General features: G+C 38.9%; 1 protein-coding gene across 1 annotated transcript in view; it reads right to left on the reverse strand.

The window, feature by feature from the left end:
- Positions 1-16,647, reverse strand: part of PTPRD (protein tyrosine phosphatase receptor type D) — a gene marked incomplete at its 5' end in the record, with an annotated part of 294,447 nt that overhangs the window by 122,398 nt on the left and 155,402 nt on the right. Inside the window, 3 exons of the mRNA XM_080636500.1 lie at positions 2,652-2,796; positions 4,046-4,179; positions 15,977-16,558. Coding sequence (XP_080492626.1) covers positions 2,652-2,796; positions 4,046-4,179; positions 15,977-16,558 — 861 coding nt within the window. The remainder of the gene's footprint in view (positions 1-2,651; positions 2,797-4,045; positions 4,180-15,976; positions 16,559-16,647) is intronic.

Raw genomic sequence — 16,647 nt, forward strand, 5'->3', positions numbered from 1 at the left:
CCTAGATCAGCTGTCAGTTTTATTTTTTTAACTCCTCTTGGAGACACCTTTGCTAGCAAAGAATTAAATCCTACCAGTAATGTAGGTAACTTCTACAGGGAAAAAAAAATCTACCCCCAAACAATGCGTCAAGAAAGCAGGTATTCATTTTACAAACAGAGTTCACAAGCTCAGCACATCAGAACATTGAGAGATTCTAACCTGGTTTCATCTTTGGTCACCAGCACCAATCTTTCAGAGCAAAAGTGCTCACATTTTACTGATTTGTACTCAAGAGGAGTCTGCAGCATATTTATCTTTTCTGGGCTTCAGAGCATTTAAACATGTAAGTCATTTCACTGCTTTCAGCGAGGCAATTCAAGTACTGAACGTTAGGTATGCATTTATGTGCTTAAATGCACTTTGAGTTAGCAAAATCCATGCTTTCTACCTGAGATCATTCAGAGCTCCAGAAAAGAAGCCATAGTTCAAATTCACAGGCAGAAGTAATAGACATGGACTCCCTTCCTATTTCTGCCTTTTCTCTTGTAAGGAAAACACAAATTTTGGGTGCAAGATCACTTTTTGTTGTTGTTGTTTTGTTTTTGTCTACTATTTTTTTTTCCCCCATTTGTCGAGGGAAAAGAAGAAATAAATGTATTTCTGGTACTTATATTAGGCACATAAAAAAAAAATAAAGAAGAAAAGAAAACAACCAAAAAAAAACCAAACCCAACAAAGATCATCTAGGACTCTGCTATAACCTACTGCATTTATCTTATACAGCTGTTCTATAAGGATCAATGGATCAACGGGTTTTTTACTCAGTATGATACCCTGCTCTTCTAAGGAAATGTACCAGCATTTCAACCAACTAGAAGAGGTGGGTGAGGGGAACAGATTATCATACTTGTTGTGTTTGGGTTTTTTTTTTTTTTGACTAGTTCAGTAATCAAGTACTCAAAACATGTTGGTCCCCTTCTACAATCGACTTGTTCAGGAAATAAGATACAAGTAACATTTTCCTTAAGGATCTTATATATAAAGAAATAGCATCTGTAGCAACTTTCTCTGAAACCAAGAAGAAAGGCAATAGCATATTCTGGTGAATATTGCTAATAAACTCATAGAAGTTTATAAATTTTTAATCCATTATACTCTGAAAATGCAAAATGCTACATTTATGTAACTAAAGATAATCTGTAGGTTATTTGTGTAACCAGTTTTATTAATGCATATATGTTTTTCTCAAAATACACAAATTGTGCAAAAAAAGATTTTGCAATCTTTTTACTAAATAACTAGGGTCTGCCCATCAAAATGAATTGGATTTTCCTACTATTTGAAGACAGAAGGCCGAAAAAAGTGTAACGTATTCTTACATTCAAGGAAGGAAAATTGGCAATGTGTTTATGTATGGAACATGCAGACTTGCCTCTTGTATATTTATTTGGTATACAGTCTAAGCAATCTTCACCCAATATAAGAGAATGAGCATTATAAGTAGCTGAAATGGCTCCCAGAATAAATACCTTTTTCTTCACCAAATTATTGATTCTGGATTACTTAAATTAAAAGGTGCTTTGCCACTATGTCTATATCTAGTGCTGTGTTATATAATTGCCTTTTATGCTTGTTCCAAACGTCGTAGAAATGCTTAGGGAGCATATTTAGCTTTGGTTTCAGCACTGTTTCTCCAGTCACACTGATTACTATTAATACATAACAGTAACAAGGAATGTATATCTGTCATGACTGGAAATTAAAAAGCATCATGTGAATTGAGAATGTGAATTTTCTGTTTGGAATAATATTACTTTAAGGAAAGGCCATTTCATTTTAAAGAATTGCACTAAGTTTTAAAATCACACACTATAATGCAAATTGTCAGGAAAGCATTAAGTTATCTGGCAAGAGTTGCACTTATGGACATCATCCCTGACATATCAGATTGTTTTAATTAGGTCTTAATTTAAATATTTAAAAACATATATATAATCCCCGGCAATTTTTTGCATCTCATTTGTAGACAAACTTTCTGACTTTCATGACATTTTTTCCATAGGCATACAGTGAGAAAACCATTTTTCTACTGGTGTAAAAAAATGACTGAGCATCATAAAAAAACCTAGATTAAAAAAATCTACCTAAAATCAGAACACTTAGCTACTACAGAAAAATAGCTACATGGAAATTTTTGATACAGTCTGAAATGTTCAACCTGACCCACTCTACAAATTTTTTGTACTTCAGGAACAACCTCGTATTACAGGAAATCTGCAGACTGGGTAGATGTAATTGTAAGGGTGGAGGATTGCCATTAATGTATACCTATGGCATGATAAAACATTTCATCCTATTATAAATAAAATATTATGATGTCAGCATAACATGATATAGCATAGTATGCCTTCTTAGACACTGGTTTACAGAGATTTTTTTCTCAAACTATGTAAAAGTCATTCATATTTTAATTAAATCACAATACACCTACAAAATCACACATTTTAAACATTCTTTCGCTGTATTAAGCACCAGGAATGCTGTGTTTTTATAATTTTGCCTCTTTATCTTTTTTTTTTTTTGTGTGTTGCTGCATCTCTAGACTGGTGAGATTGATCTCTCTGAGAATACAAGACAAGGGAATAAACGCAGCAAGGAAAGACACCTACTTGACTGCATGGTTCTCGCTGAGATTTCTGCTGTCGAAGCACCCAGACCTTGTGGGGAACGTGCAGCTAGACGGAATAAGTACAAGCTGTTTGGCCTTAAGCCTTGCAAGCGATAAGATGTAGTAGGTTCTGTGGAAACCCGTTGCTAAAGATAGGTAATAAGAAGAAGTCTTGATTAATATTCAGAGATTCTGAATTCCATGTTTTGCCTATAGAAGACATGCTTTTATTCTCTAATGATAACCCAGTTGAGAAAAATCTAATTTCAAGAATGTAACTCAAAACAGAATCAAACTAAACTGAGCATTATATTATTTTTGACAAACACACATTAAGGAAGAATATTTGTTAAAGCCAACGGCTTAAAGGGTGGAACCCAGAGCCAGAAATACTGTTTGTTTGAGGAAGTAATAGCTGTGTACAAAGTATAAAAGGATTTTCAGACACTGAGAGATGAACAAAGGCTTACTTTTAGCAACTTATTGTGAGAGTGAACCATACAATTTTAGAGTATGAGTAATTTTATAATATGAGTAAAATGGGTATAACCTCATAGTTGAATTTGTGTTCAAATTATCAAGAAGCAAATTCTTCCAAAGGGTAGCTTATTAAGCAGGGGCCTGCATCCCATTTGGAGGTAAAATATGGATCTGGCCCTTTTGCACAAAAGCAAGCTTATACATTGACATAACGTGTGTGAAGCCACCATAAACATAAGCTCACTAGAAACATCAGCAATGAGCTGATGATGCAGGAGAAATCAATGAGGCTGACACTCCTCTGCTGCCTTCTGAGACTGCTGGCTTCTTTCTTTTGTCTGGGACACCTGGCAATATCACATGGTTTTCCTATCAGGAGAACAGTTTATTCTAAAGTGCATGATACTAACACCACAGAGGCACTCAAACTAAATATTCTTTTAAGAAATAATGGTACAGAAAATGGCCATTGTAGGTTTTTATCTTTATTTCTTCTCAAATACTACTGAAAGCTTAGAGAAGCCTGAGAACCATTAGACAGTGGCAAAGAGAAACAAAAATTCCCCAAAGCTGAAATAGACTTCAAAGTCCAAAGTATAAGTGCAAAAAATCTTCCTGAGTTTGCTTCCAAGCCACTGTAGAAGAACAGGCTTAGAGAGGCACGATTAAAGTATGAAACTGGATGCAACTTCTGTGGATAACTCGTGAACAGTGAAGTACCACTGGCTGGTAACCATCTACAGCATATTCTGCTGTTTACACACTCAATCTACCATTAGGCTGACTGCTAGGTTTAATAAATTGTTAAACATCAAGGCATTTGTACTAAAGAAAGTTACTAATCCATCAGTTTTAACCATTGCATCATTTCATGTCTGACTCATTAAAGAGTATTTAAAAAATGTATAGCCTTACCTCCTCCCCATGCTCTCCATCTTTGTAAACCAGTTCATAGCTGGAAATGGTATCAGAGCGTGGAGGTGTCCAGGAAAGCAGTATGCTTGTTTCAGACTCAGGTTCTGCTTTGAAGTTCAATGGCTGACCAGGCACTAAAGGAAAAGTTGAGCAGTGTTGCCAATTGTTTATTTGGCTACTTCAACACTTATGTTTCGAATCTTTGAAACTATTGTCTGAATATTTCACACAATACTATTTTCATTGAACTTACTGAACTTAAACCAATTGATTAAGTATACTATGAAATAAATTAATCTGAGCTCAGAAAAGAATAATGATATATGTAATTCACACACTAAAAATTATCAAGGATTTCAAATAAATGCTTTGCAGTACAAATAATATGCACAGAACCAAAATATAATTGAACAGAAGCCTGGTGATGAATACCAGAAATCTAATAATTTATGTGTGAAACGTTGAACATACATGTGTATATATATGTATGTCTGTGCATAAGCGAAAATGCTAGAATCATGTAAAATTGTCTGGAATAGTCAAGAAGAAAGTGTTAAAACCATTACATGCATCTGAAACTGGTTTGCTCAGCTCATAATAACAATGATACTAAATACAACCTGGTCTTTAAGAAGACACCTAAATATTGAATGCTTTTGTAATGTGAAGATGTTATAACCTCCTGAAAAGATTTCCAGTAATGTAAGAAGTGACATATTTCTACCCTTTTAATGACTAGCATTTTTACCAATACAGCTGAATTTCTAGTAACTACACTTTCTAATTGCAAGAAATAAAAAATACAACTTCGATTTCAGTAGTCAAGAACGTTCTCTGTTGTTATGTCTTGTGTAATGGTCACAGAAATTATCCAGACTAATGTTACCCTCATTTGCTTCTGCAAATCTATGGCAAATAATAAGGTTGTCTGGGAGATGAAGCAAAATATAATTCATTGAAATGTATCTCATAATTTTAGCACCCAAGTTCTAAAGCATTACTTTCACTGCTGTCGATAAGGCATGAAACAGTTTTCCATGGCATTTCTAGCTTTTCAAGAATAAAATATTGCATGTTATTGTTTTTTAAGAAAAAAATATGAGACGCGCTTCTTAGCACCTACTGAGAATAGGCACAACAAGTAGGATGTGATACCACAGACTGTTTCACAATCATTTTTTGGAGTACAATTTCATCATAGCATTACACGTATGTTTCAGTTGTACAGTATAAGACTTAGAAACACCATGGAGAATATGGTAAAAATAATTAGTGATTGTAATTTAGGTCAGCAAAGCGAGGTGGAGTTGCCCTTTATGTGAGAGAGTGTCTAGAATGTATTGAGTTCTGTCCAGGGGCAGATGAGGGGCAAGTGGAAAGTCTGTGGGTACGAATTAAGGGACACGCTGGTACGGGTGATACAGTTGTGGGGGTATATTATAGACCTCCTGATCAGGACGAAGGAGATGATGAGGCTTTCTACAGGCAACTGAAAGCAGCCTCGCAACTACATGCCTTGGTCCTCATGGGGGATTTTAACTACCCCGATATTTGCTGGAAGACTCACACAGCCAATCATTCACAGTCTAGGAGGTTCCTCCAGTGCACTGATGATAACGTCTTAATGCAAATGGTGGAGAAACCAACTAGGAGAGGAGTGCTGCTGGATCTAGTACTCACCAACAAGGAGGATCTGGTTGAAGTGGTGATGGTCAATGGCAGCCTTGGCTGCAGTGACCATGAGATGGTGGAGTTTAGGATCCTGTGTGGGAGGAACAGAATATCTAGCAAGGCCACAATTCTGGATTTCCGAAGGGCCAACTTTGGCCTCTTCAGTCAATTGCTAAGGGAAGTCTCATGGGAAAGGGTACTAGGTGGTAAAAGGGGCTCAAGATAGTTGGTCAGCATTCAAGGACCACTTCTTCCAAGCTCAGGATCAGAGCGTCCCAGTGGGTAGGAAATCAAGTAAGGGAGCCAGGAGACCAGCATGGTTAAACAAGAAACTGCTGGGCAAACTCGTGGAAAAAGAGAATCTATGGATTATGGAAGGAGGGGCTGGCCACTTGGGAGGAATATAGGACAATTGTTAGAGGATGTAGGGAGGCAATTAGGACAGCTAAGGCCTCCTGGGAACTTAATCTTGCAAGTCGGGTTAAGGACAATAGAAAGGGCTTCTTCAAATACATAGCGGATAAAACTAACATGAGAGGCAATATAGGCTCACTGCTGAATGAGGTGGGTGCCCTGGAGACAGAGGATATAAAGAAGGCAGAGGTGCTGAATGCCTTCTTTGCCTCTGTCTTTACTCCTGCAGACTCTCCCTGGGGGCCCCAGATTCCTATAGCCCCAGAAGGAGTCAGGATAAAGGAGGAGTTTGCTTTGGTAGATGAGGATTGGGTTAGGGATCAATTAAGCAATCTGGACATCTATAAACCGATGGGTCCGAATGGAACACACCCACGGGTGCTGAGGGAGCTGGCAGAGGTCATTGCTAGGCCACTCTCCATCATCTTTGGTAAGTCGTGGGAAACAGGAGAGGTGCCTGAGGATTGGAGGATGGCAAATGTCACGCCAATCTATAAGAAGGGCAAGGAGGACCCAGGTAATTATAGACCAGTCAGCCTTACCTCCATCCCTGGAAAGGTGATGGAACAACTTATTCTTGACACCATCTGTAGACAAATCAAGGATGAGGGGGTCATTAAGAGTAGCCAACATGGTTTTACTGAGGGGAAGTCATGGTTGACCAACCTGATAGCCTTCTATGAGGAAGTAACTAGGTGGATGGATGATGGTAGAGCAGTAGATGTGGTTTTTCTTGATTTCAGTAAGGCATTTGATACTGTCTCCCACAGCATCCTCATAGATAAGCTAAGGAAGTGTGGGCTTGATGATCAGGTAGTGAGGTGGATCAAGAACTGGTTGAAAGGAAGAAGGCAGAGAGTTGTGGTCAGTGGGGCAGAATCTAGCTGGAGGTCTGTGACTAGTGGAGTCCCTCAGGGGTCGGTGCTGGGACCAGTGCTGTTTAATATTTTCATCAACAACCTGGATGAGGGAACTGAGTGTACCCTCAGCAAGTTCGCTGATGACACTAAACTGGGAGGAGTGGCTGACACACCAGAAGGCTGTGTTGCCATTCAACGAGACCTGGACAGGCTGGAGAGTTGGGCAGGGAGGAACTTGAAATTCAACAAGGGCAAGTGTAGGGTCTTGCATCTGGGGAGGAACAACCCCATGTACCAGTACAGGTTGGGGGTTGACCTGCTGGAAAGTAGTGAAGGGGAAAGGGACCTGGGGGTCCTGGTGGATAGGAGGATGACCACGAGCCAGCAATGTGCCCTTGTGGCCAAAAAGGCCAATGGCATCCTAGGGTGCATTAGAACAGGTGTGGTTAGTAGGTCAAGAGAGGTTCTCCTCCCCCTCTAGTCTGCCTCCGTGAGGCCGCATCTGGAATATTGTGTCCAGTTCTGGGCCCCTCAGTTCAAGAAGGACAGGGACCTGCTGGAGAGAGTCCAGCACAGAGCCACAAAGACGATTAAGGGAGTGGAACATCTCCCTTATGAGGAGAGGCTGAGGGAGCTGGGTCTCTTTAGCTTGGAGAAGAGGAGACTGAGGGGTGACCTCATCAATGTTTACAAATATGTAAAGGGTGAGTGTCAGGATGATGGAGCTAGGTTTTTCTCAGTGATGTCCAGTGATAGGACAAGGGATAATAGGTGTAAACTGGAGCATCAGAGGTTCCATGTGAACATCAGGAAAAACTTCTTTACTGTGAGAGTGACAGAGCACTGGAACAGGTTGCCCAGGGGCGCTGTGGAGTCTCCTGTGTTGGAGATATTCAAGGCCCGTCTGGACAAGTTCCTGTGTGATGTACTCTAGGTTACCCTGCTCTTGCAGGGGGGCTGGACTAGATGATCTTTTGAGGTCCCTTCCAACCCTCGGGATTCTGTGAAAAAAAAAAAAAATTATCTTCCTCAGATTTCTACAAAATGTCACTCTGAGGATAACACTGCCCTCGTGTACACTGGTAGAAGCTTGATACCTGACTTTGGACAGCTACCTGTCCACAAACAGCATATTCAGGCTCCTGTGTGGAGGTTTCAAATTCCTACTGTGTTTTTGTTTGTTGTTTTTTTTTTTTTTTTTTTTTTTTTTTCCAAAACAGGACAAAATAGAAAAGGAAAGGTGCAGAAGAATGATGCCTTTTCCTTAGGGAATGAATGAGAGTGAACAGGTGACCAGTTATCTTCATGGGAACAAAAAGGATAGGAGTAATTAGCTATTTTTTCTGAAGGATGCATGGTATAAAAAAGAGACCATTTCCTGAGTACTGCAAAATGCAAAAGGGAAAAAAATTCACAAAGCACAGGGAGCAATTACAGGAAATATCAGAAAAGTATTTTTGGCAGAAATGCTTCTAATTTCATCCTTTTAAAACTGAATGGATTTGAAATTAAGAGGAATAGAGTTGCATGACTGGATAATTCCTGACTTTGAAACAGATTCTAAAGTACTACTAGATTAAACTTTAACTTTGCAAATGTATAGCATAGTTGTAGAAATGCATTTACTAGGTGAGCATTAGAATTTTTTGTGTTAGCTGACTCAAAACACTCCTGAGTAACAACCAGACAACAGCTGCAGATTTTCCTCCTGTTGAACATAGCTTAAAGTAGATGTGGAGCCCCATTGCAGGCTTGCCTAAACTTAGTAATAAAATCTGGAGTCTAGGCAGCTTTGTGGAAGTTTTCATTTTGCTACAGGTTGCTCCAAATCTATCTAATGAAACTGAGGTGGATACCTGGCAGTAGGCGTGTTATTTGCTTCATCTGACAAAGAGAAAAAACCTTGTAAAACTGACCATGATTTGCCTCAGTGCGTGTCAAAGAATAGGGAAAAGAGTATTTTGGTAAAGTAACTGAACGACACAGTTGGAATTATAAAATCATCTTAGCCTGGTCACAGAAGGTCAAACAGCAGCTCATGTTATCTGTGCCATGCTATCTTGCATCTGACATCTCTATCACTGACCTGGAGGAGGTGATGGAGGGCACATGTCCCAGGTTTGCAGATGACATCAAGCTGGGAGGGGGACCAGTTGACACACTCTAAGACAAGGATGATGCTAAGAGGGAGTTGGAGAGCAGGGAGGTAAATACAGGCCAATAGTTTCCCATGAAGTTCAGCAAGCCCTGTCCTCGGTAGGCAGAGCCTTGCAGGGATTCAGACTGGGACTGATGGGATCAATGAGCTGCAGTGGGGATGGCCCTGAGCCCTGGCAGGCAGCAAGCTGCACTGAGCCAGCTGAGTGTCCAGGAGCAACAAGGGCCAGTGCTGCCTGGGGTGGTGTGAGCACAAGATGGGCCTGGGAGATGGGGGGCAGGGACTGTCTGCTCTGTGCACTTCAGACCACACGGGTACTGCATCTGGTTTTGGGCCTCAGCAAGATGGCTCTGGGTTTGGGCACTTGCCCTGCAAGGATAGGCTGCAGAATTGGGCTGGTTCAACTGAGAGAAAGGATGGCTTTTGGGGGCACCCACCAGCATGCCCAGCACTGAGTGATGAGACCAGAGAGATTCAGCCAGGCTCTACACAGCAGTGTGTGGCAGGAGGGCAAGAAGCAGCTGCTCAGGCTGAAACACAAGAGTCTCAGGCTGGATATAAGAAGCCTTTTACCCACAAGGACAACCTAGCGGTCAAACTGGGGCCCAAGGAGCTTGGACCTGCCTTGGGCAGGTTTATGCCTCAGCTGGGTGAAGCCCTTATCAGCCCAGACTGACTTTATGGCTGAGCCTGCTCTGGGCGGGGGCAGGGTCTGGAAACCTCCCCAGATCACCCTACCAGCCTGCATTGTTCTGTGATGCTATGATCTGTGCTTAATGTATGGATACATGAATTGTAGAACACAGCCAGGCAGTAATAGTAATACTAATAATTCAATAGTAATAAAAAATGGTCAAGTGATCCATATGAAGGTTGGTACCATCTGTTCTGATAAATATGGCAGCAGATGGAGAACAAAGGATATTTCCTGACTCTCACTCATCCTCCAAGAATTCCTTAAAAAAAGAATTCCTAACCTTTATGGTCTTAGGTCTGCAATTCTCTATCATTTTGTAAGACAAGTTGACGGTTAACTGAATTTACCCGAACGCTGTTTGTTGAAAAAACATCTTGCTGCAAAAGCTAGTCTCCCCTCACATTTTTCAACCACAGTTATGCAACTCTAAAGCTGAAAACACTGACAAAAGAAGGAAGTGACAGGGAAATCTGCATTGCTCCAAACAGATGGAGAAGATGAAGAAGAAAGAAAACATAAACAAGATAACAGAAACTAAACAAACTGTATTGCTGATAAACTCTGTTAAGGAAGCCAAGGCTTAAGCCAAAGAAAAAGTACCAGATAAGAAAGTGGAATAATAACTTTTAAACTCTTTAGGATTTATGCCTAGAACACACAACATATATTCAAAAAATTCCTCAGTGGCACATGGGAACTATGCCAAACTGGAGGAGCTGACAGAGGGCACTGGTCTCCTTCAGAGACAGAAAAAGCCTATGGTGACTGGAAAATCCATTAAGTGGCCTTTATACTCTTGCTGAAGTGTTTTTAATTTCACAGATCTAATCTAACTTTCCATATTAGTGCTGTACATGGTCAGCTCACTGAATAGATGCTTATTGGATGAGCAGCCTCTGAATATTGTCTTTTCTGTTTTTTCTGTTTTGAGGTCAGTGTGCTGTACAAATACGCATTAAGCCCCGTAACTTGCTTGTGTACAAAGTATACCTCTTATTTCTTTACTGTAAACATGACGTAACTTAGGTCAACACATGATGGAACACTACAATGTAGTGACAGAACAAAGAACAAAATCCAGAATTACTCTTTTCAAAACTTCATACCAAGTTCTACACTTTTGTTTGCCTAGTCCTCAATGTTTATTGCTGGATAACCAGAAACACAAATTTATGGACCTTGTCCTGCATATGTGGTTCTACGTCTATCTCTAGTTCAAGTACCAGAACAGAACCGTAAAATGAAATCTCACATTTAGATAGTCATTTTAGTTCCCTGCACAGGTCCTCAGCTGGCTGAAGAAACCAGAAAAACACCCAGGGGTGTTCTGGGTTTGCAAATAATGGTGGAAAGAAAAGAGGGTCTCCAGACTAGAAAGGGCTTTATGATATGGTAAAATCCATACCTAGCGAAAACTCATTCAGTTCAGTTAGAAATTTGTTTTGCAAAGGATAATAGATTGATCAAGAGAATTTACAATAAGTTGGAAACTGAAAGGGACCAAGAGTTCATGTTTCTGCTTGCTCTGGAAGAAGCATGAAGCTCTACAGAGAAGCTCTAACAATTGAAGTGTTAATGTGCTCTGGAGGTTTTTTAAAACAATATCTGCATTTTTGAAATGCCAAATTATCTTGGAACATAATTACAAAATAAAATGGGTAATGTATTAAATGTATGTGCATCGTGCTCTCCCTCTGTCTTTCTGCTAAACCAGAAATAACCTCTTCAAATGAGTCTGAAAATAGCTGAGGCTTGTAGTTCTGCAATATCAAACACAGAACCACAGTACTGGAAATATTAACTACCTTTAAATGTCCAAAAACCCTAGCACATTTTGTGAAAAATAACCAGAAATCCAGAAATAACTTTCTTAACCTAATTATGTATAACTGTAACTCTGAGGGAGCCCACAGAATAAAATGACATGTTGGTCAGTCTTAAAGACATAGTCCACATAGTCTTGTCTGAATGACTAGAGAACACAGTGAAGAGACAAATCGCTCTTCACAGTAATTCTGTCTACACTGTATTTCTACAGAGTGGCATTAGAGTTGTCTTGAAATTATTTCAAGATGCATTTTTCCATACCTAAGTTCAGTGAGAAAAGCAGTATGTGTACATTTTCAGTGCTCATCCACGTATTTTCAAAAATCAAGAACTAGGAGATTAAAAACCAGAAAGATCCCTGTCTGAAGGTGAGACCCTCAACATAACATGATGAGTCTCATCATGTTAGCATTTAAATAAAGTAAACATACAGACTGGGATACTTAACAGAATTCGACTGTGTTTTGAGATCAGAGGGGTTATTCAAAAGCTGAAATATTTTTTCCTACATCCCTAGAAATGCTCCTTACGGGGAATTTTGTCACTTAAAACAATCCTGCCCTCACTTTGGCTTCAAATTACTCTTCTTCCACCTGCTTCTTTGCATCACGTTTGAGTTTCCAGCTGCATGCTCTCAGCCCTTCATTTCTGCAAGTCTATTTCCATCAAATGCTTCACTAGGACACTAGTACTGTGGAGTTTCAGAAACATGAGGTTTGCCCATTCACATGTCCATGAAAAAAATCGAAACGGCGAAGTGGCTAGCTTGCTACAATACAGAACTGTATTTGTTTGCTACAGACTCCCTTCCTCCAAATTTCCAATCTTCTTTTACAATAAGAACTCCAGAGCCAGTAACTAATTTCCCTTCAGCTAAGCTTCCGCTTATATGCCCTGAAAGTCATGTACTTGACCCTTTCATCACTGTCTTTTTCCATGTGTTCAGAACATCAGCTTTTCATAACTTTTCATAATAATCTGTAGTCTTCAAACCACTGCCAATCCTTGGTTTAAAATTAACAGTACGTTTTATATTGTAAGTTTTTGTTTAAAGAAGCATACGCTTACATGTAGACATTCGCTTCCCAGTATATATTTTCCCTCTTTGTCAATAATCTGCTACCTAATAGATGCTGTGTACTTCTCAATCTCACCTTTCTCTAATTAAGCTCAGAATAAAAACAGGATCTCTGAATTCCTTCAGAAGCATCCTCTCTTCGCACATTATGATCCAACCCAACCCAACCCATACTTAGACATTCAGTTTAAACTTCAAGAATTTTCCCGGTACACACGGGTTAAAAGTACTGTTCAGAAAACAGGTGTACTTCTGACCAGTTTAAGCAAAGAAAGGCAATATGCGAAGATACATAATAAGTGTGTCCTGAGCAGTTAAATGGAGACAAAGCAACAGAGCCTTTTTTTTTCTTTTTTCCGAGTGAAGTAAAGAAAAAGCATGAAAGTATAACTAAAGCTTATACTGATTTTTCTTTAAAATTTGGTGATAGTTAAGTCAATTCACCTAAATAATATCCTGATCCTGACTCCATCCTCAGCAGAATCAAATCCCTTGATCAAAAATGCAAATTAAAGCCTATTGGAATTGATCTTCCCTTACTCAAAAGTCTCATTTCTAAGGATATTTTCTGGCAATGCAATTTCTTTATGTCTTTTTACAGTAAAGAAAACACTGCTGAAAACAACTAGGCAATAGGACATGCCTTTTCCTTTAAAATGCTTAAGCAGAATACGAAAAAAACAACAAAAAACCCCAACAAAACCTTTTTTTTTTTTTTTTTTTTTTTTTTTTTTTTTAATGTTTGGTTCCCTGGAAAATGGTTCCTTCTCTTCCCCTCAAACTATATGTTTCTAGTATTTGAATTAGAAACATAATTTTCACTAGCAGCAGTGTTTCAGCAGACTTGCAAGTGAGAAGGCACTCATATGGTCATTTCAAAAGGTTAATTCTGCCGTACTAAGACAGCAAAGATTCTTGTAAACAGGCTTTTATAAAACAAAATATTAATTTTTTGTAATCTCCCCCTAAAGATCAGAGTACACATAAGGGATGAAAGCTTTGAAGAAAACCAAGCTAACAGCGCCTATAAGTCACAGCTGTCAACCAGATTTTGATGTAGATATACTCTAATGTCCTCAAAGAAATCATAAGAGTTAAGCTACATGTTTACAATGATAAGCTTATTTGTTTCAAAAAAAGGGAAAAATAACTAATCAAAATGCAATCACCACCCCATTCCTATGTTTAATCTTTTACATATGTTTCCATTAAATGCATTTCTGTTGTTTTTAAATGGCACTCTATAATTCACAATATTTATTTGGATGAGTTTCAAGCTTGAGAGAGACTTAAACCAAAACAATCATATTCGGATTTAGATTACAGCAAATCTGGATGGAAGAGCAAGGAGGACATTTTATTCTGCAGTGTTCACTGAACAGAAACTGCTGGATAGAAAGATGGGACAACCTTAATTTTTGAACACACACTGAACTGAAACTGCTGGATAGAAAGATGGGACAACCTTACGTTTTATACATACACTGAACTGGAGAACTGCACTATACTTTCTCAGCTATTTCTCTTTTCTGACTTAAAATGTTTGTATTTCAAGCACAAAAATACCTCCTTATACCACATTTCTGGTTTTGTTTTTTAACATACTCACAAATAAACAATGTCGACTCTGTTATAAAGTTGAAAAAGTATTGAGAATCCCTCCTGCACTGTTAATGTTACAATTTCTTCAGATTGCAAAAGTAATTGGAAACAGATGGGCACGTTTAATGGCAAATTCTATGAAGCTTTTAATAAACACAGATTTTCTGAAGTGACCTCAGCAAGTCATGTAACTTAGACTGGTCCAACTGAGCCTCAGTGCACATTATTTCAATTGCCTCATCCTTCTCTGGGGAAGCCATGGACAAACTCTTGCTAATCTAAAAGGTTTACTGTTTTAAGTGAAAACACAGATGAAGATCTTACTACACCTTCTTCTTGAAAAGCTTTTTGCCAATGAATTCAAGAAGAAGTTGGGTGTCACTAAAAAACCTAGTCCCTGAAAAAGATTACAACTGTCAAAATTAAATTATGGTGCATATGTACATTTGCGAGTGCACAGAGACATTTTAAGGTATCAGTAGAAGGTTTAAAAAAGTTAATTTAGTAACTTCTCAGCTGAGATACTGCAAAAAGTAACACTTAGACCTTTGCGTAACACAACATTTAGAAAGGTTCCAGGTCAATACCTCAACTTCTCTTCTTTTTATTAAATACATATTGGTAAAATGCAGAAGTAAAAAGTGAATGAAACATGACTGTCTTCAGTTACATTTTAGAGAAACTTTTTTTAAGAATTTCAGGGCTGCTAGATTCCCCAACACGAAATTTTCCAATACTAAAAAAAAAAATATCAAGTAGTATTACATAATATTTTTAGGTAATCACTGACCTACAGTAATAATTCATGGCTGTCTCTAAACTGGTAGACAAATGGAGCCTTTATTTCAATAGTAAAACACTTTCTGCAGTGCAGCTCCACCAGAGCTACTCACTTTTGATTTCATAACAATTTTGTCTAATGTTTTTCTCTATGCTTGTTTGTCTTTCGCAAATAAAACTAATCCATGGACGTAAAACACCTGTACAGAAACAAAACAAATTATCTGCAAACATAAACCAAGAATATCGTGACCTTGTGGTATACTTTTTGTAGAGGTAGGCTGGATCTGATTTATAAATCCGAAGTGTACACAACTGCTAGCTTGAGTCTATACAAAGGTTTGTTGTTTTTTTGTATGCTTTCAGGTATTCATGTTCAACTATTTGAATACACATGCAGCACGTATACATGATATATTTCCAAAAGCAAGGTTCAGTAGCGAACATAAGGGAACCACACACCACTTAAACAAAATCTACCAACACAGGTAACTCCTCAAAGAAAGCTGTGAAGAACTACTCGACAAACACTTTCGGTGCACAGTGCACTGCCAAATACACGCCATAACATTCGGCCACCTCTATGATGAAGGTCTCCCTGAGACGTCAGTTAAACTTCAGTAAAACTTCTAGGAACCGATGGAAAAAGAAATGAAAGTGTGATGGGATAATTTTCCCTCTTCAAAGATCACCTGCACCGTGGAATAGAGAAAAGGTTATCTGCAAAAGCTGCTTGAATAAATTGGCTATGCTTGAGAAGAAGATGGTTTTTTTCAAAATTTTAAATTCAAATTCTCTCTCTGCAAAATTTCTGCATCTATTATTCTGTTCATTGCTAACTTACCTCCTGTTTGAGTGATGACTTGAATGTCACTAGAAAGTGGTCCGTCCCCAACAGAAGTAAAAGCAAGGACCTTCACAGAGTACGTTTTCTGGGGTATCAGATTTCCAATAGTGGTAATATGACTGTCAGCCACATTGTGCTTCATCCAACTGTTGACATGTTGAGTGGGGTCCATGGTGTAATAAACTCTGTAACCTTGTATTTGTCCATTAGGTTCCTCAGGTTCTTCCCACTGTACCAAAATAGTGGTGGAGCTCAACATACGGGCCTGAACGTTGCGTGGTGCACTTGAAGGTGCTTGTTCTGAAGTCCTTGTTGACACAGGCTCACTAGGTGGCCCTCGCCCAATGTTATTTACAGCAATTACCCGAAATTCATACTCTGAATATGGGCTTAGGCCAGCCACGCTATAGCGTGTTGTTGCCACCCCATCAATTTCCTTATATGGCTCCTCAGAGTTTTTGGGTTTGTGTTGGATTATGTAGTAGGAAACTGGTTCAGGGTTTCCAGAATCCCAAGTCAATGTTATGCTTGTTGCTGTGCTTTCTGTCACCACAGGTGTTCCAGGAGGTTTTGGTAAAGCTGAAGATAAATGACAAAAAATGCAGTTAGCACTAAGCAATATTAGGCGTCAGTTATTACAATGAGAAGCTTAAAAAACAAAACAAACA

The sequence above is a fragment of the Psittacula echo genome, assembly GCF_963264785.1.
Source record: "Psittacula echo genome assembly, chromosome: Z".
Classification (NCBI taxonomy): domain Eukaryota; kingdom Metazoa; phylum Chordata; class Aves; order Psittaciformes; family Psittacidae; genus Psittacula; species Psittacula echo.